The sequence below is a fragment of the Lytechinus variegatus genome, chromosome 18 (genome assembly GCF_018143015.1).
Source record: "Lytechinus variegatus isolate NC3 chromosome 18, Lvar_3.0, whole genome shotgun sequence".
Lineage (NCBI taxonomy): Eukaryota > Metazoa > Echinodermata > Echinoidea > Temnopleuroida > Toxopneustidae > Lytechinus > Lytechinus variegatus.
In genome coordinates, this window is record NC_054757.1 from 1,124,998 (window position 1) to 1,151,715 (window position 26,718).

A 26,718-nucleotide genomic window follows, 5' to 3' on the forward strand; every position below is an offset into this window, starting at 1 on the left:
ACTTATGCTACAGTCATACAAGACTGAATCCAAACTGACTGAAAATTACACCATTGGAATAACTTAAAGGGGAAGTTCACCCTGTAGAAGAGTTTGTTATTTGAATACCATTAGAGATTGTAAAAAATACTGAAGGTTTGAGGAAAAAACTATCAAAGATTAAGAAAGTTTTAGAATTTCAAATAATTGATTTGTTATATTATATATGAACCACTGCCCATATGTTATGTAATGATTAATGCATGAAAATTCCAATTTTTTTATGGTTCATGACGAAAAGAATGGTTTTTGTTTCAGGATCGGATGTGAAATAATTTGTCTGTTGATAGACTGAAGGTGCAATAAAACCCATTTTCATTTTTTTAATCACTTTTTTCACCATACCATATCTGAGGAAGCTGCTCACATATCATTGATGTCTTTTTTCAAACCTTCAACAATATTTTATACAATAAACTATTTATCAGGGTGAACTTCTCCTTTAACTAATTTGATTGGTCTTGAGTCAGTTTTATTGATGTGCTTGAAGCATCAGACTGTCATGTTTCAGGTAAAGAACTCTCTTGAACCAATTTTATTTCAATCTGAACGGTACTATGACATTTGCTCTGCTCTAAATTCTACACACTAATCGAATGACCAACTTCAATCTTTGGCTTAACACTACACCCTACCCTAAACATAAACCTAGCATAAAACCCTATTGCAACACTAACCCTGCAATTGTCGCAGGAGCATCCACAACAGCAACCACAATGAGAACACAGACACAAATTTACTTTTGTTGTTGTTTTGCATCATTTATTTGCATAAAACAGAAATGTAAGTGATTTTTCACTAACCAAAACAAAATAAAATGCCATCAACATGAATTATGATACATGGCGACAATGTACAAAGAAGTTTCTTTCAAAGAAAATGTTCTAAGTAAGCTCCTGGGACCATCTTCTTACAAAGAGTCATAAATGATCTATTCCATCTATACTATGGAAAGCCTTTTATGTCATAATTTTATGTAAACTGTGTATGCTGTTATAGAAAGCTGCTATTTTTAAATTAGATACTACTTGCCATATATGCAAATGTTGTTGTTAAATTCGCATCTCAAAAGCAATTGGGAAAAATAAAACCCTTGCGGAAAATATCAGATTATGTAGTATACATTGTTTCTTTGAAAACATAATGGGTGTTTTAACTGAGCCCTGTAACATTAAGCATAGTAATTGATCATAATCAATGCTATCAATCAAAGGAATCAGCCTTACAAGCGATTCCTAAGCCTTAAGATACAGGGGCTCAGGTGCGTTTCTTATGTCCTAAATAATCACCAACATTTAATGGTGAATATCATTTAACACAAGAAAAGATCACCGGTCATTCTTAAAGTCAGTCTTAACTTACAAAAAGCTTTATGAAATGGCCCGGAACACTGAACGTTGTGATGTTGCTGGCTTTCCTTAGTTAAGATGAATTGGATCAATCAAATATTTCTAAAAGACATGAACCATGCTTGAGATGGGCTAATATGGTGAGGTGGGCAATTTTCACTTTAAGTGCCCTGTTATACAAAGCTAAATGACTGATTTTTATGAGTGATGTTTATGATTAACTGAATTGATCAGAGCACTGATCCCTGGGTATGTTAACTTATAGATTGTGATTGACCGAAGGGCTGATTTTTACGACTGATCATACACAATAATCAGTGCAATCAATGATAGACATCATCCAAAGGATCAATTGCAAAGCTTTCTGTTACATGGCCCTGTTTCGTTATATCATCCCTAAATAATTACAAAAGAAAAACATTTTTAGGTTACAGCTGCAATATCAAACTTTAAGCACTTCATAAATATCTCATTGTATTAAGAACCTTTGAGACCAGTGCTTTGTATGCACAAAACATTGATATACATGTAGAAGTGATCAAACTTAATGGCTACACTCATTCTTGTGGCATAGTCACACGAATGAAACGTCCAAACAGAGCGACTGAACAGTAATTAATAATAAAAATATTTGTAGGGCACTTTATACTGGTGTTTCAAAGTGCACAGGTTGGCAGATTATAATAAAATACAGTCAATCCATTAAAAAAGAAAGAAAGAAAAAAGAAAACAAGTTATGAGAAAAGGTGAGTTTTAAGTGACGATTTGAAAATCTCCACGGAGGGAGCATTTTGGATACGAGTTGGGAGTTTATTCCAGAGGGTGGGAGCAATTACAGAAAATGCACGATCACCATATCGGGTCTTAGTGCGAGGGCCATGAATTAAATTATTGGAATATGATGAACATAGGGATCTGATATTTGGGTGACATATGGGTAATTTTGTATACAATGAGTAGAATTTTGAATGTTATGTGAGAGTGAACCGGAAGCCAATGAAGTAATCGGAGAATAGGGGTGATGTGTTCGTGTTTCTTGTGTCACTGGTCATAACGTAATAGCTTTTGTTGGTTAGGAGGTGTCATATTCACCACTGTGACTATAGTATTATACTACCCAATGAAGAACGGATGGGGCCATGGACAAAATCTATCAATTTCGCTTGCTGAGCATTTAGTCAATTAATGGGAACTTGCACTCCATCATTTATGCATTGTACATGTATATCAAAGTTCCATTTTGAACTTTAATCACAAAAGATTGAATTTATCACATCACACCAAAACTTTGGACAGTGGAATTCTTATTTCAACATTCCATTATCACTAAGACTTTTGAAGGCTTTGAATGAAGGAAACCACTGCAATAAAACATCAAAGAGTATATATATATATTTGAGATCACTTTCATTCAACTAAATTTCTGACAAAAACTCTTTCTGATATTAGACTTTGGTAGATATTCATAAATGATCAAATGATGACAAGTCATTTAACGATCATTGGCAACATTTTTGACATACATCTATGATGGACGAACATGTAGAACGTTTAATCCACATAAATGGGGTGTTTAAACAGTTTTAAAATATATGTTTCCTTTTTAAAGGTTAAAAAAGTGGGATGAAATAAAGTATATAACAAACAAGGTGGATTAATTAAGTATCAAGCATTAAATTAACAGGATTAAATTCATAATAATGAAAAAAAAATCATCATCACCTTCCATGCAGTGACATTATCTTTGGCTGAGAAGAATTTGTTTCGCAGATTAAGAAAGAGTTCCCTCAATAAATGATAGTGATAATTATTATTTTCCTGAACACACAAACAATTTCTCAAATACACTTATGTATTATACTACAGTCCTGACAACAAGAATCGGCTAACGATACGCCATTCAGAATATTTTCACAATCTTGTATCAGTTGGTTTCATTGTTGTGACTAGAGTATTTCTCTATGTTCTGCTAAAATCAAGAACCATATTAAAAAAATAGAGGCCACTTGTTTATATCAATCAACATTCATATAGAATTGAATTCATGATTAAAATATCTTCTATGCTTTGACAAAAGACATAAGAGAAGCTCAAAGTTTTAAAAAGTAAGTACTTGAAATCTAAGTATTGCTCTGTGCAATAGAAAAATAGATCAAGTTATTGATATATTTATATGAAAGTACAATTCTAGTTCCATCCAATAAAATAGGCTTGAGCACAAAATGATCTTCTTCTGGTATAAATAAGTTCATAAGAGAACATCCTCCCAAACTTCAAGTCAATTTTGATACAAGCACAAAACTTGAACTTATTAATGAAGCTTTAATCAAAATTCATCGGAGAGTAATTGAAATAGATCTTTAAAGTGAATTGCAGAGTGGGAGCTGGCTTTAGGAGTGTAGTAGGCTATCTAGTTCTCAAAGATATTAAGCTTTTAACAAAACATGTTCTCCTTTAACTTCTCAAAAAACACATTGCTTTTACCAAATTTTGCTGATTTTTCTGGCCGCATTTTATAAAAAGTTGATAATGATAGCAACTCTTGCTGGAATGTCAGCTGCCATGAAAACAGTGAAAGTTCTGCTTCCTGATTGGCTCTTCCAATGAAAGTCGACATTCCAGCAAGAGTTGCTATTATAGCAACTTTTTATGAAATGCGGCCCAGAAGAGGCGGAGAACATACTTTTTGAAACATTGAGTTTGGATGGTCCTTTTCAGGACCAAGCACAAACCCACAAGAGAATACATGGTGTTCCGTAAAGCCTCTACAATGATTCAGATTCTATACTGTTCTCCCAAATAGGAAGAAGCAAATGACATTTCAAACCAGTTGAAAACGACTGGAGCCTTTTTACAATAAAGACCCTTTTTACAATAAAGGAAATATCCTTGGTACAATATCAGACTTTAAAAAAAGATATACATATATCCTGAAAAAATATCTGACATTATATAAATACTGTATAGATAAATACATGTACATGTGTTTTATACAGACTCCCTTAAACAGAGTAATCTATTACAATATAGAATCTAAATTTAGATCCTGATGAGAGTTCTCCTAAGGTCTTTTGAAATGAATTCTTGAACTAATTTGAATTTTCCATAAATACATTGATTGCTATGAATGTGTGTTACTATATAATGTATGATAAATATTTGTACAATACCCATACAAACTAATGAATGACTCTAGAATACATGCCATGTTCTCATTAACATGGACCCTATGACATTAAAGATACATTCAGACGTAATTGATTGCAATTGAAGTCTTTGAAAAACCATGTACAAAAAATAAAATTGATTGGGAATATCAATAGTTTATCTTCTTTATGCCACAGAGCCCAGACAAAACTAATGGCTGACGAAATCAGGAATGGAAATCAAAGATGAAATATCTGGGTTTGGGGGGGGGGGGGTTATTTTCAATGGTTGGCAACTCTGTTTCATTCAAAAACCTATTATTATTTTTGGTGAAGTGCCCTCCCCCCCACAAAAAAAACCCTGCTAAGTGTTCATCCCCTTATTTATTACATAGCAGACTAACCTTATGAACCAAGTTAGGAGAAATAAAAAGAATTTTTGTCACTTTGTCCACTGTTCAATTTAATTGCAATTTCCTTAGATTTTTTTTAATTTAAAAAAGGAAATAAAGAATAAATACAAATACATTCTGAGATTATATAAAACTAGTGTAGTAGGTTTGATGGAACACCATCTTTCTCGGGCAAGTGTTGGTCCTAGAAAGGACCACCAATTGTCCTGAAGCTGACAAGAACACACTTGTCGAAACATTGAATTTGGGTGGTCCTTTTCAGGACCAACACTTGCCCAAGAAAGATACATGGTGTACCATGAAACCTACTACACTATTCTTCTTCACCATGGAAACCTTCAGAAGTTACATATACCTACTATTATTTGGAGACTATACAAACAAGTGAAGGTGGGTGTAGGTGTAGTAGCAAAAGACTTTAGTGAAATGTACATGGGTATTCCTGCATTCCATGATGACAAGGCTCATGACAAGTAAGACTTACCCTGCAGCTTTCTAGTGCTTACATACTTTATCAAACACATTTCACAAGGTGACCTGGGGGGTGTTTCACAAAGAATTAAGTATGACTTAGAGTCACACTTAAATGCCTAGTTGCGTGCTGCATAAAAGGCATGAAAGCATAGGTCAGATCATGCCAGGAGGACGCGCACTACTGCGTATTGATCAATAAGATTGCGCGTTGTATATCATTTACGTGTCGCCATTTAAGTGCAACTAGAAGTCATACTTAAATCTTTGGGAAACACCCCCCTGAATAATCTGGGGAACATTTTCATAACAAGTCAGTGATTTTCACTGATTAATTTGCTTTCAGCCAATAAGATGCAAAGATCTGCAGTAGCTTATAACGATAGTCAGTGGGAATCACTGATTATTTGTTTCATGAAATCGTCCCCTGATGTCAAAGATGGCACTTGTAAATTGATGCAAAAGCCTGAAAAACATTGAACACAGACCACATTCGTAGACAATAATATGGAAGCTTAGATCTGAAAAAAGAAGATTAAGGCAGCTACCTGAATAGAGGAGACTATGTGATGCTTGAGATCTTCTAGATGTACTTAGTTTCTAGCCTTTACCGTGTCCATAATGGGTTAATATTGGGTTCATACCGAGTCTGAAGTGTGTCGGGTGTGTGTTAGGCAGTTGTGCCGGAACACTCTAGCCAAACAGAGCTTTTGGAGAGCAGACTATTACATATTAACAACGGTTCAACCCCCATACCCTTTGTCTGCATAGAATGTTTCGGTGCCACTGGTGCTAGGTCGGTAATCAGCTGCTTGCTGAAGCTGCCTGAGCTTGACGTTCGATGTTCCTCTTGGCTGCTTCCATGGTGTTCTTCATGAGCATGGCTACCGTCATTGGTCCTACACCACCAGGGACTGGGGTGATGTAACTGGCCTTCTGCGAGACCTCTGAAGATTGGACAAAGACACAAAGATCAGGATCAATTAGCATGCTTAGAATCACTATATAATAATGAACTTCAGTGTCACATCAACATGTCTGGTGATATGCACAAATTCAGTTCTTATAAATATCCTGACAATAATGTGCTTCCTTTTAAAAATCTTTCATATTCCTGATTTTCAATTCATCCACCAGGATCAGATTTCAATATTATTCAACCAACTTTCCAAAACATTAAATACCAAATCTCTGTTCAACTTCTTTCTCACCTTCATAATTGACATCGCCGACCAGCTTGAACTTCCCCGTCTCCTCATCCTTGACCCTGTTGATACCGACATCGATGACAGCCACACCATCCTTAACCATGTCCCCCCTGATCAGGTTGGGTATACCCACAGCGATGACGATGATATCGGCAGTCTTTACAAAGCGATTCAATTGCTCTGGAGGTGTGTAGCGATGGCACAGGGTGACGGTAGCATCCAGGCCCATACCAGAGGCTGTTATCAGTAACAAGGCAAAGAAACATCATGGTTACAAACAAAGGCTACATGAGGGTATTCGAATGGAGGGGAAGGGGAGACAGTCTAGAAGGACAATTTTTTCTCCTTTTTTTCAAACTTCCCTGTCTCTTGAAGTAAGAAGTTGAATATCACTATATTCTATTTCATATCTTTTATTCATATATATCTAATTGATTTTTCAATACACATAGCAAATAAAGAACAAATTCCTTCTTTCATGGATGTCAGTGGTAAATACTACAGAGCCTAAGATTTTGGAAGGTAAATTATGTGTGTGAATCATACATCACTAATGAGAAATAAGATCATAAGTGCAAGTCCCTTCAACCAGGGTATTTATGGCCACATTTTACTTTGAGCACACGGTATGCACACTTGCTTCTGTCAAAAGTTTTCATGTTTAAAGGGGAATCCAACCCAAATAAAAACTTGTTTTTATAAGGAAAAGAAAAATCAGACAAGTTGATAGGTGAAAGTTTGAACAATATTGGACAAACAAAAAGAGAGATATGAATTTTTAAAAGTTGTAAATATTGGTAATCACTATACCCATGGAGATTTCAAATTGGCCGCATATGGGATGTCATAGTGATGTAAGGCAAGGACTACTCTTCCATGTACTCCAATACATATTATGGCTAAAATGTCATTTTCCCAAAAAGTTTTTTTTCAAATTATATTTTTCTTTCATGAGGACATAAAACAATATACTACATGGGTTATATTTAGATTACTGCCCCAGGGGAATGGGTACTTAGGAGAAAACCACAAATCCCTGATAATAAAGTACATGGCCTATGGGAAAGTTGTCCTTGCCCCTTGTCATGATTTACTTACCCAGTTGCCAATTTGAAATCTACATAGTATTAGTGATCTCAATTTTAAAGCAGCTATAACTTTCTTATTGCTTGTCCAATTTCTTTCAAACTTTCACCATTCTGTTTAATTTATTTTTCTCCTTCCCAACACAACATTTTATGGCGAAGGCTGGATTCCCCTTTAAATGTTCAGATGTAGAAAACCTTCGTTTACAGATGCAGTCAACTTTTCTTTGGAAAGGAGGTGGGGGAGGTGTATGTGGCACATGCCGCCCCTCCCCTTTCCAGGGAAGGAATCTATTTTTTATTTTCAGGGGGGGGGAATCATATCCTTTCAGGAGAACCTTTGTGGGGGTTTATTTTTGCTTACTTGCTTTTATGTCAAAAAACTGACAGAAATCATCCATCTTCCTGAACCTCTTTTCCCTCCTGAAAATCTGCAATTGCTTCCAACTGAAGGCAATCCATAAATAATAACATCAACATAAAATCGTGGATTACTTCCTAAACCCTACTTACCATGAGCTCCATCGGCATTCATCAGTGTTGCGATCGGCATTCCAACATTCTTTGACCTCCCACAGACGACAGCATTCTTGCCAAACAAATCAATACCTGAATATAGAAAGAAGTATAGAAATGTTGAGCTGGATGAATAGGTTTACACTCACTTGGTTGACTTCTCAGATAGTCTAATACCACATGTACATGTATATAAAAAACCCATTTGGTCTACTGTCACTTGGTCTAATGCCTAGTCTTATTCAAGGGTTACAAGTGATCACTAATAAAAACTGAAGGGCATTAAAAAACAGAAATTGAAAGAGCTCCTATACTGTTTATAATTTAGGGGAAAGCTAGATTATTGAAAAAATAAGCCAAAAGCAAAATTAAATTTGCAGAAATCGGCTAAAAAGTTGAACTCTCACACCACTGATTTCCCAATAGGCCTTCTTTGTCATTTTGTCTACGTATTACTTTTTGCTTCATCAAATAAAACTTTGTTCATAGACAGTTCATCTACCTAAAGTGGATAATGTGAATATTTGACAAAATGGGTTTGGCAGAGTTAGAATTTTGACAATGCGGTCAATGGCCTAAATAGCAATTAGACCAAATGATAAGTAGATGAACTGGTTGTAGAGAAATTAAGATTAGACCACATGGAATGAGACTAAGCAGAAGGTAGACCAATTGGCAATCAACCAATGAATAGTATCATAGCAGGGTTACTGGCAATGTGCCACATACTTCTGAAGCCTTGAACATACCCTTTCTTTAGTCTGCTACAGTATCATACATACATGAATAATCCTCAAACCTTTTTAAGGAATTAATGATTGAAATTACAGTGAAAATTAAAAATCTAAACCAAATTGGTCAGAAAAATAATTCTTGTAGTTGCTACGGGATATGATCATGTTATGTTCCTCTCTGAAATAGCGCTTCTCTCTCAGTGCTCTCACAAAAAAATCCTTGTTTGGTCAATTTGCAGAGCAAGGAATGCTCCCCAGGGAGTGGAAATTGTGCACTTTTCGTGCGGGATTGAAATGAATCCAATGACCGGGGTAGTAATATGCTGTAACGCGCTTTGAGCCATTCTGGGAAAAGCGCTTTATAAAAATTGGCTATTATTATTATTATTATTATCTACGGCCCTGCTAGATATAAATATGCATTATTACAGAGTTCAAAGCTACTGATTTGATTTCTTCAATTTGATTGGTCTATGGTAAACTTGCCATAGTATTTGTGCAAAAGACCCTGTTATCACTAACAATGTGGCTAAACATCTGAGACTAAGTGTATGTAAACATTGACTGCAATGGAATTCATGCAGTAGACATACATAGTATGTATCAACAAGTAGATGATATCAACACAGCTTTATCCAATTAATAAACCAACACTCTGGACCATAAATTGAAGATAAGGTAACAAAACCTTAATCTTACAAAAGTTGAAGTTTACTGCTTGTTGAACAATAAAATTTCAAAAGTTATTTTAAAATCTATGAACATTATTTGGAAAATGTACATCGAATGGGAAAAATTAAGAGCAGAAATTCTCCAAGACCAATGAGAGGGGCATCAAGGCCAGTCAATAGGGTATCCATGACAATGGTCTTCAATAGCCTTGGACCCCGCTCTCATTACAATACTAAAACCAGTTTAGTGGAAACCAATTCAGGAAAGCAGTGTGGAAGATCGCTTTCTTAGCATTCTCATCAGATTGCTCGAAAGTGGTTTTTAAACCACTTCAAGTATAAAAGCGGTATTGTTGTTACAGGAACGCTCTCAGTGGGGTCACATGTTTAGTGCAAAATTTGAAACAGCAGCGTAGACATTCTACGCACTCTGTGGAGTAGCGCCCAACATATGTGGAGATTGCTTCCCGAAGAACGGCCGTGACTTACCTACGCTTAAATTAGTTTAGCAAGGCAAGTTGTTTGGAAGAATGCTTCCAACACCACTTTTGAGTGTTCCCATTACACATTGAACTACATTGTAGTTTCTCCTAAACTGGTTTCCACTAAGCTATTTTTAGGACTGCAAATGAGAACAGGGTCTTGGATTACTTTGAACTCTGTTAAGCATTGTTTGTACATCTGGGTTTCTTCAAGAAAAATCAAAAATTTTTAAATCTGAAATCCAATACACATTATCAACAACTGCATGTATAAATAGAAGCTAAACTGGATGTTACATTAATTACAAAGAAACTGGTCAATGTCCATCCTTTAAATCGATATGTGTAGATATTGATTATGCAACCACTCTTAACAGTTGTTTGGATATGGAAATGGTGGAAGTCCGGTCTTGTTCACAGAATTACCAAATAGGATATGGATCTAGGTTAGGATGGTTTGTTTAGTTCACAATTTTTTTACAGCTGCAATTCAATCAATATTACTAAACTTACAATAATTCTGATAATGTCACTTATAGTTCTCATAACCCATGAAGTGTTAACATGAAAGACAAAACCCAAGTTTTAGGGGAATGGTCAGACTAATGTAGATCTCACTACATTCTGGTGGAGTTTTACTTTACATTACATTAAACATGCAACAAGTATGGCAGACAGCAGAAGTATGAACACACTCTAAAGGTACCAAGTTTTACCATGTACTAAATTAACCTGCTCGCTTGATGAGTTTATACCATTCGGTGTGGCCGGGATGACCGATGGCAAAGCTAAACACACCCTATCTAGTTTAATGTTGTGGTCTAGTGGTTCTGACTCTCGCCTTTCAAACCGAGGGTCGTGGGTTCGAATTCTAACCATGGCGTGTTTTCCTTCAGCAAGAAATTTATCCGCATCGTGCTGCACTTGACCCAGGTGAGGTGAATGGGTACCCGGCAGGATTAATTCCTTGCATGCACTGAACGCCGGTGGTGGTAGCTCAAGCTAAAGCCGGGGTAATAATAGCAGCGCTTTGTATCCTCAGGCAAAAAAGCGCTTTATGTTACGAATTCACTCATTGTTTGATCAGTTCTCATGTACAATATAATGTGAACGGATGACAGAAGGCAAGTCTAAACACACCACATCAAGTTTAACCCACCTGATCGCTTGATGAGTTCCCATATACCATACGGTGTGGCCGGGATGACAGACGGTAAATCTAAACACAGCCTGCCGATGTTGACCATGTTGAAACCATCAACATCCTTCTCTGGTATCACAGAATCACATATCGTCCTCTCATCCATGTGAGGTGGGACCGGTAACTGCACCAGGATGCCATCCACATTGGGATCTTGGTTGAGGTCGTCAACGATGGCCAGGAGCTCTTTCTGAGAAATGGTGTCTGGTTTTCTGATCGTTGTTGAAGTGATACCTTTAAAAGAGGAAAATCAAAATGATCAGCTCAAATCCACACGCAATTACATGTATCCTGGAGCCCATTTCATATTAAGATTTACAACTTTTGTAACTTTGTAACTTTGTCATTATTGTAACTACATGTAACTACCATGGAAAACTTGACTGCGATTGACTGCTGAGCCCTGGTAGTTGCCATAATGGTCAGTTTACTTGTGAAATTGGGCCCCAAAACTCAGGCCTTACAGGTTTTAAATTGATAAACTGAAACAAATTTAGATACCAGTACTTGTTTAAATGTATTATCAGGGAGAGATGCAAAGAGCAATAATAAAAAGGGTTGTAGTACATATGATATTTAATACAACTTAATTGTATATTTAATGGTCCCAGGACATGAAAAATATGACCAATCGTACAACTGAGTACAGAGGTTGTACACATTTATTTATTCATTTATTTGTCGATTAATTTGAACGGGGTAGCTCTTTCAGAATGTTCGACCAAGGGGCCCTATATCAACAGATATACATTATGTTTAGGAAAACCCGAACATAAACAATATGTAATCAATGTGAATAATTTTATTTCACATGAATGTCACAGTACCCAGACATGCATGCTATCAAAGTTTCTAAAGTCACTATCAAGTGAACCCATTGTAGACCAGACTAATGTAGAATTTATGATCTTTAAGAGACCAAGTTCTATTTCAGGTTCATTTAGGATCATAAAATAACTTGAATACACCTTGTTCATGGAGTTCACAAGAGTTCAACTTTTAAGTGCAATTTTTACAATCTATAAATAATGGGAATAAGTTGCTCTGTTCCTTTTAAGTAGCTTCTTCAGATCAAATGGAATAATGATTGAGAAGAAAGAGTTAATTCTACTACATGTAGTTGCAACAATTACAAAATGAAAGTTCAAAGAAATTCAACAAAATGATCTAATGTTAGATGCACAAACAAATACCATGCATCAAATTATAACATGTCCTCCCTGAACACGTGGAATTCCATTATTTTTAATATTTTGTGCTTCAGGCAAGGAGGTCCTAATGGTCAAATTCGTAAAAATTTAAATATTGTATAATTCAAACAATAAAAAACAAAAGAAATAGTGAGAGAGTGACATCATCGACTCTCTCATTTGGATGTAACTGGCTCGTTCATATAACTATTTTGTTGAAAATAAGCAAAACTTTGAAATGTCATAACTTTCTTATTTTACATCCGATTTTGATAAAATTTTCAGCATTGTGCTTGTCTGATTTTTCTCTATTGATTCAAATCAACATTTTTCTGAGGTGGACTTGACCTTTAACAGAGCCGCCTGCACGAACCAGCGCGGATGGGCAGTGGGGAGTGTTCACGTCTGCTAAGTATCAAATTGTATGGTAATTAGGTCATGTCATGACTTCAGTTCGATTTAGTTAGATCTATTTGCAAATGTGAGAATTCAGGTTTGGAGTTAAATTGGAGAGCTTGAGAATGAGAGGGCACCGACGGCAGTTTGATAAAACGGCACAGCAATGGACCGCCGTCGGTGAAGGGGACAATTTAAGGGCAGCGCGGAAACTGCTAAGGGCACCGATGGCAACCAACAACCTGTATTAGATCTGTCTAAAAAGAACACAATTTTGGTTTCCCTCAGTAGTCTTTCCCACTGAAATAATGTATTAATGAAACATGTTCATAAAAAAACACCTGTTTATAAAGACCACTTTCTCTATCCCTTGTGTGGTCTTCATCTACAGGTTTCACTCTGTATAATACATTACTTACATTAGGGCCACCAACTGATATGTTGTGTTTGTACAGTCTTATCTGCATTATTAAAGTACAAATTGAGTAATAGCGATTGAGATAACGTTACCAACCCTTTGACTAGGATTTGATGAGCAATCAGAATATGGAATTTTCCATGACTAAAACAGGACTTTAGACCCAAGGCCAACTTAATAATACCTTCGATCTGAACTCCTAATTGTCTAGCGGATATGTCTCATGTAGTAATTTTATGCTGATTAAGCAAAATGGAGCCCCCCCCCCCACCCATACCAAATCATATCTTTTTTAATAGTGAAAGGGGAATGATCTATTTACTAGGGCCATAGTGTTATAGTTTGTATTCATTTAGATTTATACAGATCAAGGCTCTTTTGAATGTCACATTACTTTAACAGCCTTTATTTGACATGTATGTATATTCCATATCATCAATGTAAAAATAATGCACAGCATTGAATAAAATTAAACAAGTATACAACTCAAAAGCTATTCCATGTAGGCAAATAATTGGACCCAAGAGAAATGTTTTTTAAGGATATATGACTATAAATTTTTAGACTTGCTTGCATACATGCATTTATTATACTACTTCCATTCAATGAATTCTTATCAATTTAAGACCAATTTCAAAATTCCAAATTGAATTTTCACAAAAATAAACTTACAAAAATAAATCTGCTATCTTTTGATATGTTTTTCTGTGAAACAGTTTCATTTTCTGCTCAAATGTCTATGATGACTTTCCCTTTAAAATTCCTGTCTGTCATGGTGGACATTAGATAAATAGCATTGAAATCAAACAAGCACTTTTTAAACTTATCATGAACTGTCTTCCTCCCATAAAACACACTGAACCTTGCATTTCAAGCAGGAGATCGGTTGGGACAGAGTCTATGGAAAATGTGTGTAATACTGAAAATAAATGATAGACTTTTTTTTTTATAACAGTCTATAGTTTAAAATATATATACTTCTTGAAATCTGAAAGGAGACTTTTTGGTGCAAAAAGACAAGTGGGCAGTGGAGCCCCCCCCCCCCCCCCCCATTCCCCCCCTCATTCTTTCCAATTGTCTAGAGGTACTAAAATTGAATTGAATAAAATCTGACAATAAAGTTTCCATGGCATATCTATTAATGTTCAGTCATGGATCTCTGACCCCTCTCTATATTGTCCAAGCCTCATAAAACATGTCCAGTCAAGCCAGTCTAATCTATATGCTTTTCACACTGCATTTCCTTAACCCCATACTATCTTTTTTTTTTATTCACACTGTCTTTTTCTTAATCCCATACTATCTGCTTTATAGCCAGGGTTAACGCCTTAACCCCGGACTATCGCACAGCTCATGAATATTGATGATTTTACCATACAGAGCGAGATTAACGTGAAATCTCGACTTCTGTGATTGGCTAATGCTTAGCCCCACTTTCCTTAGCCCGGTTTTGTTTCACACTGCATCTCTCAGCACCACAATAAGCCAGCTAACCCTGCCTAATTCAGGGCCAGATAGTACCGTACTATTACCGTGATAGCCCGCTTTGCTAAAACGTAGTGTGAAAACGAAGTGGGCTAAGCTTAACCCCCGGAAATTGGTGGGGCTACGACCCCCCCCCCTAGCCCCATCAATTTCCCAGGGTTAAGGAAAAAAAGGTGCAGTGTGAAAAGCATACAAGTTTAATAAGTCCTGTATACACACATGTACTTGGCATGGGATAATTCATGAATTTACTGATAACTACTTGTATAGAAATCTTCGGATATCAATGTCGGATGGAAATTTCAGACTTCACTTTTTTTCTAAAATTCCAGGAAACCTTCATTTCCTACTATGGTTTTATTTCTTGACCGAATGATTCATTTTGCTGTTTTATCGATATGTCTATGCAAATGATTATACAATTATTAAAAGTAATTAAGCGTTTCATATTTGACCTTTTCCTTTTCTAAAAACATGCCATCCAACACTGGTTAAAAAAAAGTACAAAAGTAGAAAGGATGAAGAAATTATAAAACACTTGATGATGAAACATTACAGTTTGTTAATCAGAAATCCTCCCTAAAATTTAATGAGCATTATTTACACCAAAATTAAAAATAATATGCTAGTTACCAATTTTTAAAAGAAGCTGTACCAAAATACTTACATGTATTGTACATGTACTTTGTACCAACTCTCGAACAAAAGTCAAGAAATGTATAAACCTTTCTAATTTTTTTTATTTTTGTTTAAATAGTACACTTGAACTCTTATCACAATACATTTCACTTTCCAGTATAACTTCTTTACTGTATATTTTGGAAGTAATTCATAAATGCATTAAATGAAATACGAGAAGAAGAAAGCAGACAAAAATCTTCTACAATGTAAATGTGTTACTCGCTCAAAATGACAATGTGGAAATAGAAAACCCCAAATAGTTTGAGAAAACAAGTGAATAAGATTTAAAATTTAAAAATAACATATTAAATTGCACATACTGTAGATAACAAATGTACATACTGTAGATAAAAAAAAGAGACAAAAAGAGGCAAAAAGTTTGCACTTGGTAGACTATGGAATGCCAGCTTCCTGAACAAATAAAAAAAATGTGAATGGAATTTTCCAGTCAAGCAGCCTGGAGGGAAATGGACTGGATCAAGGTCCATGCTGGCTATGAATGTAAACATGACTTGTTGCACGTGTGCAACTAAACTAGAAGAGATTTATTGATACTTCACTGATAGCTGCAGTGCTGCATTCCTTTTATCCTAGCCGGCTTATATTCTGTTACCATAGCTCTACTAAATGTACAGGTAGATATTTGCACAAACATTCACGACACATGTGGAGTGTAATAGGCTTTTTTTCAAGGATAAAAATGTTTTGTATTTTGTAAAATTATGCAAATGATATTGATGAATTTCTTTGTGATACATGTGCCTTAAAATATGTGTTTTAATAGCATAATTTTCCCCAAAAAAATTGGGGTAAACAGAGCTACCAAGTCTCACGCATTGTGCGTGAGACTCACGCATTCAGGATCCGTCTCACGATCTCACGCATGGCACCCATTTTTCTCACGCATTAGGGACCCGACAGAAAAAAAGAAAAAAAGTAGCATTATTCGCCAGATTATACGACTGGCCGACCGCCTTCTCGTCTAGCCTGGCACGCGAGACGAATCGAGAGTGCGGTCAGCACACAGCTAGTACGTGATACGATGAATCGCGTGCGTGCATCGCATGGTTTTGAACGGTTTTGAAGCCCATTTCTCATGCGCACGCGCATTGCGCACGCGCCTTTTCACAACGTACGAGTGTATTTACTGGCCGCGCGTGCACAGAGACGTCGAGTCATGAAAATCTCACGCATAACATTTTTTTGAACTTGGCATCTCTGGGTAAAGCATATCCAAAATTATATTAATAGAATTTCCAACTTTAATTGATTATTTTCTTTTTTTGTTTTTTCTTTCACCTTTGTAATCCTTTAATAACAATCCTGATTAAGAAAATATGATTCACAAGGTTTAGGATATGAAAATAGCAGTGCTTTGTCATTATTTCAATTTTTCACGTTTGTACAAAAATTAAAAGAAAATATGTCATTTTTTTGCCAATAGAAATTACAAATTGAGATGTGATGACCTCACGACCCCATATGTGTTACTCTATTTGAGCAAAGTGGAAGGTCATGGAATTCCTTGCCAGACCGAACAAGCCAATGTCATCGCTGTTAGCCTTTCCAAGCAAGACACAGCATCCTCCTTCGCTAAGAGAGGAGCATAGTTTTTTTTAGCTGCACTTAGAAAGTTTGCAGAATTTTTTTAAGTGCCCCTGTACATACTCCACACAAGACCTGTCAAATAAACATCAGATGAAAGCAGAAAAATAGTTAAAAGAAATTCAATAGTGAGCACTATTGTTATCAAAGTGATGCTAAAGTCACACTGGAAAAACAGACTCCAGATAAACCTAAGGAAATAAGAGAACAGCTTTGGTAAGTCTGAAGTCAGTTTGATTTGGTGTTACTTTAGTATCACAGGAGACAGTGGATCTCCTACAGTACCTGCTCTTGAGGCCGCCCTGGCTTTGTTCTTGACATAGACCGAACTAGCAGGATCCTCTCCGACAAGAACTACACTCAGCTGTGGAGGTCTGTTGCCTTGTGCAATCCACTCATCTGTCTCAGCTTTGATTTCCTTCAAGACATCATCGGCTATCTTCTTCCCATCGATGATCTGAGCTGGCAAACACCTACGGTGAAATTTTAAAAATGCAACTCCAATGAATATTAAGATATACTTTGGGCAGTGTCAGTCAGGGATAGGCCTACAGAGTAAGCTACCCAGAATTCTATATGTTAAGCATATTTTTTGTTCTAAAATGTCTATTCACAAAATGAAATCCTTGTATCGCCATTCAAATCTTGGATATATAGCGCCCTCTATCGGCGATGCTTGTTTTAAATTTTAAAAATGGGCATTCAAGCACTTATCTTATAAATTTAGTGATATCCAAAAGTTACAAAGAACATATCTTGAAAGTTTCAGCCCATTCCATGATTTGGAATAGGATTTAATTGAAAGACAAAAACACACAGATATTTTAATTTGATCGGGTGACCCGATCAAATTAAATTTCCATGTAAAATCGCAAAATTCATCCTGTAAAACACATTTTCATTTCATATCCTCCACATCATAACTGTTATAGGGCATATCCATTCATATTAGCTAGCAATGAATTAAAATAGTGATAGGTGCATTTTGGTGGATTTACCAAAACTATGCCCAAGCTTTAAAACAGACATTCAGAATTTCTATGAAAGAGATGACATATCAGCCCAAGCAGCTGGCAAAAGAGAAGTTGTGATAGGGTGCACCCCCATGATACATTTTTAACCAACATTTTTTGTAATGCCTGAAGTCTATAGTTAATGAATCTTGATGTTCCCTTTGTCAAATCATGTCCCATGGGATTCCAAATTGGCAATTTTTGGTGGCCATCTTTGATTTTTCATGAAAATCAATTATTTTCATATTTTTTGCACAGACCATGGTAAAATCTTCCATGTAAATGAATACACTTTTTACTATACAAGTATACATGTACATGCAGTTTAGATAGTAGAAATCGATTGCAACTGTTTTCTAGAAAGCCCAGTTAATAAATTTTTTTTTAAGAATTTATGCAACAATTTTAATATTTTTTTGTCAAAAATTTGCCTGTGCACTGATATCCATCTGTTTTATCATAAACATCAACAACTAATGAAAAATATCAGCATTTGACACAAAAGAGAATATATTAACAGGAATATTGATATACTTCATGACAGCATTAATGTCTTAATTTTCTTACATGTATACACTGTAAAGGTCATTTTCTTAATACCATACTGTACAAGACAGATAGAGAAAAGCAACATTTATTTGCCCCATCTGTAACAAATATGTCCTATCATGATGTCCCATCAGTCACAATGGAAAATGTGTACATTCTTTCTAATTGTTCATTTTTCATCTGTTTGCTAAATATTTATGATTGTAATTGTTTATTGATGGATTTGATTACAGTATTTAAAACTTAAAACTTGATGACAAGTTAGGAAGCCTTTTTTTGGTTAATGTTCCCTTTATATAAATGAAGTGCATGAAAAGATGTTTCTGCCCTTTGTTGAATTTATTTCTGACACAATGGCATGAATTATTAATGGTGTCATCTTATTAGGGAATATTTATTCATGCTGAAATTAAGTTTGACTTAAAAAGTCATCGAGAGGAAATATAAATTCCATGAAATTAGATAGGGTCCCATCAGTCACGTTCACTTGTCCCATCAGTCACGTTCACTTGTCCCATAAGTCACACACGATTGCACATAATTACTGAAACAAAAGAAATGAATCAAGTCTAATTCAAGTACTGTTAGTCAGCACTATCACTGGTTAATCTCCAAGTCCAAATTTAAAAACATTGTCATAAAACTGAGATAGATATGGCACTTTGAACAAAAGAGCTCAATATGTGTGGTCCATCGACGTCCCATAAGTCACAATGACATTTCTGACGATATAGCACCCTATGCAACCAAGCTGAAAGCATACATTTTTGTATATACATGTAGTAAGTTTCAATATTCTTCTTACAGTTTAATAAAGTAAATCCATGTTTGTGCAGCTACTATTTCAGATATGCACCTCAGTTATGTGGAAAAAAGTATCAAATGTCCCATAAGTCACAATGGAATTGACCATTAATTAGCTGGACTTAGTCATTTTTTGCCAATTTCCTCTGGTGCCGATGGCGAAAATTTGTGTTTTCCCCATTTTTTAAACTCCGTTAATATGAAAACAAAAAGTAGTTTGGACCCAATTTTTCAGGTACTTATTGGTGGTTAACATGTTAGGTGCCCCAAGAAAAAGCAACCTCTATACTTCATCAGGTTTTAAAATGGGTAGCTGTAAAAATGGCAAAAAACACAATTTTGCCATTTTGGCCACTTTTTGGCAGGAAATCTGCCTTTTTTAAAATTTTGAATTGGCCATATCTCGGCAATCCCTGGTCCAAGTTTGATGATCTTGGTGTCATTTTACTCGTGCTTCAAAGATTATTCCAGTTAAGGCCAAGTAAAAAAAGAAAGTAGTTGATCATCCTTGCGCGCATCTATATTGGCTGCCGCATGAAATTTTTTACTATTTACTATTTTCACAAATTGGCTAAAAAAAAAGGTGATGTTTCTCGTCCTCGCCCGATTCCCATTTTGATTGCAGCATCAATTTTCTTGATATTTAGTATTTTTATGGCTGCTGAATAGCGAAAAAAAATCACAAGATTGGCGAGCGATTTGCTCATATGTGCTCCGGGATCTCTCTCGCAACTTAAAAAAAAGACAATTGCAAAGTCCGATATTGCCGTAACTGCAGGAAAGAAAAAAATTCTGATTTGTTTTTTATTGGAATTTTGAAGATACCATCATAAATTAGCGAGAAAATAAAGTTTGCAACCTCGGAAAAAATCACGGATATCTTCATTTTTAGTGCATTTTCGGGGACCCCGCTTCCTGAATCTGAACTAATCCGTTGCATGCTTTGGAAATATGGCGCAGATAAATCAATTTTAATGACGTAAATTGTATTTCAGCGGGGTATTTTGGTGAATGATAGCACCTGTATTTCGATGTGTGTTACGGTGATTGACTGCTAGTGTTGGGTGAATGCATGTGTGCTGGGATGATGTGATTGACTGATTGGCACGACATGTGAATTGAATTGAATTTTCTTACGAGTTTTTCAACGTCAGCAGGCAATGCATTGAATATTCCCAAAATAATTTCATTATCAAGATTTAAAATCATTAATGGGATTCCAGTAAGTGCCAATTATGTTCAAATTTGAACTTGATGGACAATTGTAAAAATCAGTTATAGATCTAACACTAACAGTTACAAATATTGAAATAATAAACATTATGTGAACAATTAAAAATTAGTTCAATAATCATTTAATATTTGATATCAATTAAAAACATGAATAAGAATTGAACAGTATTAAACATTATGTAAACGGATATACAAGCAGCTGGAAACTGCGATGTGAAACCATGCCGAGCTAAAAAAGAGATTGGCTCTGGAAAACTAAGCATGGCTCCGTGGTAATAAAAATGACCCCCCCCCCCATGCATTTTAACCCTTACATATATATTAATATAGAATCTTTATATCATTCACTTGACATAAACATTTTGTTTTACAACAATACAGTACCGGTATAGGCCTACATCAATAATACATCAATAGATTTTTATCGCATAATACATTTTCCATTGATTTCCAATCAGTTGTATATTATGCATATTTGTATATATCTATATACATATATATTTCTACTCATTTATTAATATTTAGCATAACTCTATGATATCACATAATTCAAGCTTGACAAACATCTGAATAAAAAATAACATAAAAATAGTAAATAGTAAATTAGTAAGGACGACCTCCCTCATATAGCTCATCACTGATGTCAAAAAACGGGCCGAGAAAATAACCCTTGTTTTAAAAAAAAAATAGTAAGATAGCAAATAGTAAGGACCTCCCTCATCATCATGACTGCTCTCAAAAAAACCCGGACGATCAACTACATACATGTACATGTACCGGTAGGCCTAGGCCTACTATCTTTTTTACTTGTCTTGGCCTAAATTATTTAAAACGAGAAAAAATAATTAAACCATTTCAATTTTTGGGGTGGCATCCCTAGTCAGAGGGCTGTTGTATACCATGAATAAAACAACTGATAATATATGCTAAAATAGTGAGTTTCAACACATATAAAGAGATAAAACAAGTTAAACAATAGCGAACATCCATTCTGATGCCAGTGATGTAGAAAATCCGGGGTGGTATTCTGAGATCCATTTTATCTCAGATAAAATAAAATATTTTATCTCCGTTAAAATCAGTGAGATAAAATGCCCTTAAAATCTCTCCAAATTGGTATTCTGAGAACCATTTTATCTTCATTTTATCTCTGTAAGACACACCTACTTTTTAATCAATATCCAATTAGAAACGCGCTTTTATAGCTCTTTCGTGTCAGTCAACCAATGGAAATCCATTCCACAAGGAGGTGTGGCAAAGGGTAGACAGCAATAACCGTCGTTTCTGGGGATTTATTCAACAATTTCTGACATTTTACTACAATCCCCATTTACCGACGGCAATGTGTCAGTACGAGCCTTCATGTGTAATCTGGTCCGACAATTCGGCGGACGGGTTTTGTCCAGATTTGTTACTTCTTTTAGATTCTAAATGACATTATATTATCTTGGACGAAGGTCCACTATATTCGTTAGACTCTAATCTTTCTATTGATATCATATACATTTTATAATATTTTGAAAATATACGTTACCGATGAGTTATTCCCCGGGTTATTCCTTATTTTTTGACCGATCTGCCGGAGAGGAAAATATGGCAGCCGTCAACGAGTTGTGCTTTTATCAAGGCTTTCCGATTAAATTTTCGATATCTTGGCCAATCAATGCGAGCGACAAGTTCCGAACGCACGCACATCAATATGTCCAAGCGCAGCGCAAAGCAGCGGCACAAATCGCGATAGGTAGCGACTGGTAAATACGTCTGTAATGATGATGACGTCATCCAAGATGGCAACTTACCTTGACCAACGAAAGGATCGAAGATGACGATGTTTCGATCATCATTTCAAAAGAATTAGCGGTAACTGAGGTCTAAGGTACGATATTTCTGAATTTTAAACATTTTTCGTAAATATGGATGTGATTTTTTTTTTCATAATATGACATTTTATGTACAAAAAAACGATCGGAAAATCGGGTTCCCGCTGTTCGATCTAACGTTACTGCTAAAATACGTTGTCTGTACGTCCGGGCCTCCAAGCTTTTCAGTCTATGTATAGCTATGTGCGAATACGGGGCATCGCGAGCACTGGTTTTGGTGGCACGGTTTTCGCACGGGTTTTGCTGCGAGTGGCATCGCCTCTGTCTGGGCGGCTCATTGAAAATGGGGTTTAATGCGCATGCGCACATAGTAGGTGCAATCTCGTGCCTTTTAACAGACAGCTGAAGATGTGCTCTTTCTCTACATATAAGTTTCAATGTGGATACTCGCCTGTAAATTGTGGATATCGGAGCTTGAAAGTTCATCAAATTTTTGGACGCGTAAATGTTCGAAAATTTTTTATGGTAAGTAAAACAAGAATCCGATTAGGTATACAATTTGACTGGAAATATATTTGAATTATCAAAAAATCCAAACTTACGCGATTCTGACATTGCGCAGTCCAGATATAAGAGATGCCAGCTACCCTTGTCACAGCCGGTCTCTCGGCAGTCGAGCTGCCCGATGCGCCTGCGGTTGGCAGGGCGATGCTACCCTTGTCACAGCCGGTCTCTCGGCAGTCAAGCTGCCCGATGCGCCTGCGGTTGGCAGGGTGATGGGAGCGGTCGATAGTGAGTCGTTCATGCTGGATTGAACTAGATCGTAAATTGCTTACTTGATGATTATGTTGTGCCTTTTTTGGGAAATCTCTGTCATTATACCGTAGATAATTATTCTGATATTGATTTTAATACATACATTTGTCACAGAAAGATTTTATCATCCCAAGGTTATGTGACTCAAGTCAAGAGTCTAGGTGGTTGATTATCATTTCATTTGGAAACTGGATTTGCTTTTGACAGTGGAATATCAATGTTGACTTTTCTAAAATTAAATTCATGGGTGGAAATACAGGGGAGACACGTCCCCCTACCAAAAATAATAGGGGGACATGTAACAATAATACATTTTTTTTCTTTCTTTTTTTCTTTTTTGGTCAAACTTTTTGGGGTTAAAATGACCTTACAACAGTTTGGGGATAGGCCTAAACTTTTTTTTTTTAACTTGTCAGAGTTGCCAGCATCCATAGGCGGCGAAAGCTGGGGGAAGTGTACCCCCCGCCCTGAATTTGAGGTGGGGGACGATTCCCCCCCCCACCTCAATTTTTTTTTTTTTGATAACCTTTTTTTTTTCTTTTCTTTTTTTTTTTTTTGCTTGTCAAATTTAGTTTTCTGCGTCCCCCTATAATTTTTGGTTGATAACCTTTGGTGTATTTTTTTCATTATCAAAATAATTTGGTGGTCCCCCCTAAAATTGTTGGCTTTCGCCGCCGATGCCAGCGTCCCCCTACCTTTGGGGCCAATTTCCGCCCATGATTAAAATGCAAAAAATTTATTGTTTAATTTTTCACTCTCAGAGGAAATATTTCACTTCCACATGGCTCTATTGTCTATTTTTTTTTCTATGTTATTCATTTTTTTTCTATTTTATTATAATTATTTTTTTTTTCAAGAAGGGTGCAGGGGGGGGGGAGGTTGTGTTCATAAGTTGAAATGGGGATGGGATTTGTATAAGTTTTTGTGTCACTTTTGTTCTCTTGTTTTGAGTGTTGGAGCTTTGATGCCTGTTTTTGTTGCTGTTCAGAGCTTATGTGCAGTGATTTCACGCTAGAATATGAACTTATTTTTCATTAAAAAAGGAGTGCTCGAACATGGCCTTTGTTGTAATCATACATATCTAAGAAATACATATCTAAGAAATGCATATATTAAAGCTTAATTTTTATGTTTCCTTCTTGATACTTGAATTACATGCAATGCTACGTCTTTACACCCTCAGACTCTGCTGCTCATCCTTCCTAAAAAAAATTGTAATCAAATGCCCACGGTCTCCAAAATGAAAGCTACATTATCCATCTATAAACAAATTGTTGAAACAATAAAATACATAAAGAATTGGTGAAACAATCAAATACATCAGAAAAGCACACTTGTATTTTTATACCATACAAAGTACATGTACAAAAGGAATGATATTTTTCATTTTAAAAAAAAACGACCCCATACATACATGCACACAATACTAAAGTTGAAAAAGAGCTAATTGTAATTTATATCAGAAAAACAAAGAAATACATTAGAAATTACAAAAACAATACTTTAAACAAATTCATTTAGGAAATTATCTACATGATGCTGTTTTGATGCCAACTAAATTATATACAAATTATCTCTCATTATCACCTTTATTTGGCAAAAAAAAGAGGCGCGTAATTGTAATTTGCATAATTAATTAGAATTAATTAAAAGAAATTATTTTACACATAATTAGAAGAAAAATTACCAAGTGAAATGATTACACATCAATTGAGTTTTCTTTCACCTTTCTATTGATACCTAAATTACTTCAAAGGGCTCAAAAACAAAGTTAGAGCCCGTTGAAGACTTGGGTTCAAAATGGTCACAAAATGGTCACAAAAATCGGTTATGCACTCCATTGACTTTACATTAAGACAATGACCACAAATTTGGATAAATATGCGCGACTTAAACTGGAATAACTTTATAATTTCTTGATGAAAATTTGAGTTCTTGGTATCAATTGAAAGGTCTTTTTAAGGGCTTTCAAATGATACCAAATTCATTGAGATTTGAGGATTTTCATTTTTTTTGTCACATACCTACTATGTATTGGTGAGTGAGCCAACGCAGTTCAGCAGAACAACCAAAATACAGAGACTGAAGCTTTTGGTCTAGGCAAAAGGGTGAGATTGCGTCAATTTTTTACTTCAAATACGCTTGCACTATACGCTCGCGCGTCTTTACAGAGATTTCTTTTTAACAAAAAGGATAATGCTCTCATCTTTTTTCGAGGTCTGTATCGCATCTTTTCAAGCATCATTTCAAAGACAATATTAGTCAAGACAAGTCTTATGAAATACTTTCTTATTGTACAGGAATAACGTGAAGGTGTTATTCTTAATAAATATATAATTTTTCTTCATTTTCATGTCAACATTTGGGGTTAATTCACCGAGAAACATTGGTGAAATCAACGTCGCAGAGATAAAATAGCCCCTACCCTCTTTTAAGTTTATTTTATTTTTTTCTTCAAACTATCTTGGGCGCAAGCACATCATCTGCGTTGCAATACCCAGATACGCGATGCCTTTGTCTACGCAGGCACTGTTTTGTTGCGTATCATTAAAAGTTACGCAAGATAAAATTTATACGCAAGATAAAATTGTAAATTTTATCTGAGAGATAAAATGTCATCTCAGAATACCAATTTCATTTTAAGAGATAAAATAAAATATTTTAAAGATAAAATGACCTCAGAATACCACCCCTGGTTTTCAGGAGAGAGTCGGAGCGCCCCAGCCAGGCCGCGGTGAATGCGAATCCTTGACCTGGACTGGTGCTGGATCGAGATTGCTGCAGCACAGTCAGATCTTATTCAGGTGGCAAGGATTCTTTTTGATATCAGAAAATATACCATTGTGAAATGTATGTCCACTCACCTCTCAGATGATGCTGAGAATTGTCTGAGACATGAAGAAGTAGGTGCACGAAGCCTGCAAATACGAGAAAACATGGTGACTTTCTTCCAGCTGTTGCTGTGACGGGTCGAACTGACTAGAGGATAGAGTTGATAGATGGTGCGCATGCGAACATGTGCGACGTGTAGTCTCGCTAGACAGACCTTTTTTTAGTTTGGCCATGTACATGTAACTACTCAATGTACATTATAAATAATGATACAGAGCATGAAATATTTATCTGTCTATTTATTTATTTATCAGAAAATATTCATAGGGGATAAAAAGATCAGCTGAATTGCTGTTTTACATGAATGTCCTGATTTAACAAGGTTAAAGAATATTATAAAGTTCCAATATCATGATGCAAAATACAACAGCAGCATATCCACGCCCGATCCACACTCTGATATGACATTCAACACTCTAGGAACCTTAACAGCTATGGCACCATGATTCAAGTTAAAATTTCACTAAGAAAAAATAAATAGCTCTCCAAATAGTGGGAATA

The 26,718-nt window shown here is 35.7% G+C and overlaps 1 protein-coding gene across 1 annotated transcript; it reads right to left on the bottom strand.

The window, feature by feature from the left end:
* Positions 1-2,776: 2,776 nt before the first annotated feature.
* LOC121431671 (bifunctional methylenetetrahydrofolate dehydrogenase/cyclohydrolase, mitochondrial-like) lies at positions 2,777-26,307 on the bottom strand. The gene is made up of 6 exons (XM_041629317.1): positions 26,190-26,307; positions 17,376-17,563; positions 11,274-11,549; positions 8,225-8,320; positions 6,630-6,863; positions 2,777-6,365 (listed from the first exon to the last, which is right to left on the bottom strand). Exons 1-6 carry the CDS (start codon positions 26,261-26,263, stop codon positions 6,223-6,225), a joined length of 1,011 nt encoding a protein of 336 aa, XP_041485251.1. The 5' UTR covers positions 26,264-26,307; the 3' UTR covers positions 2,777-6,222.
* Positions 26,308-26,718: the final 411 nt, after the last annotated feature.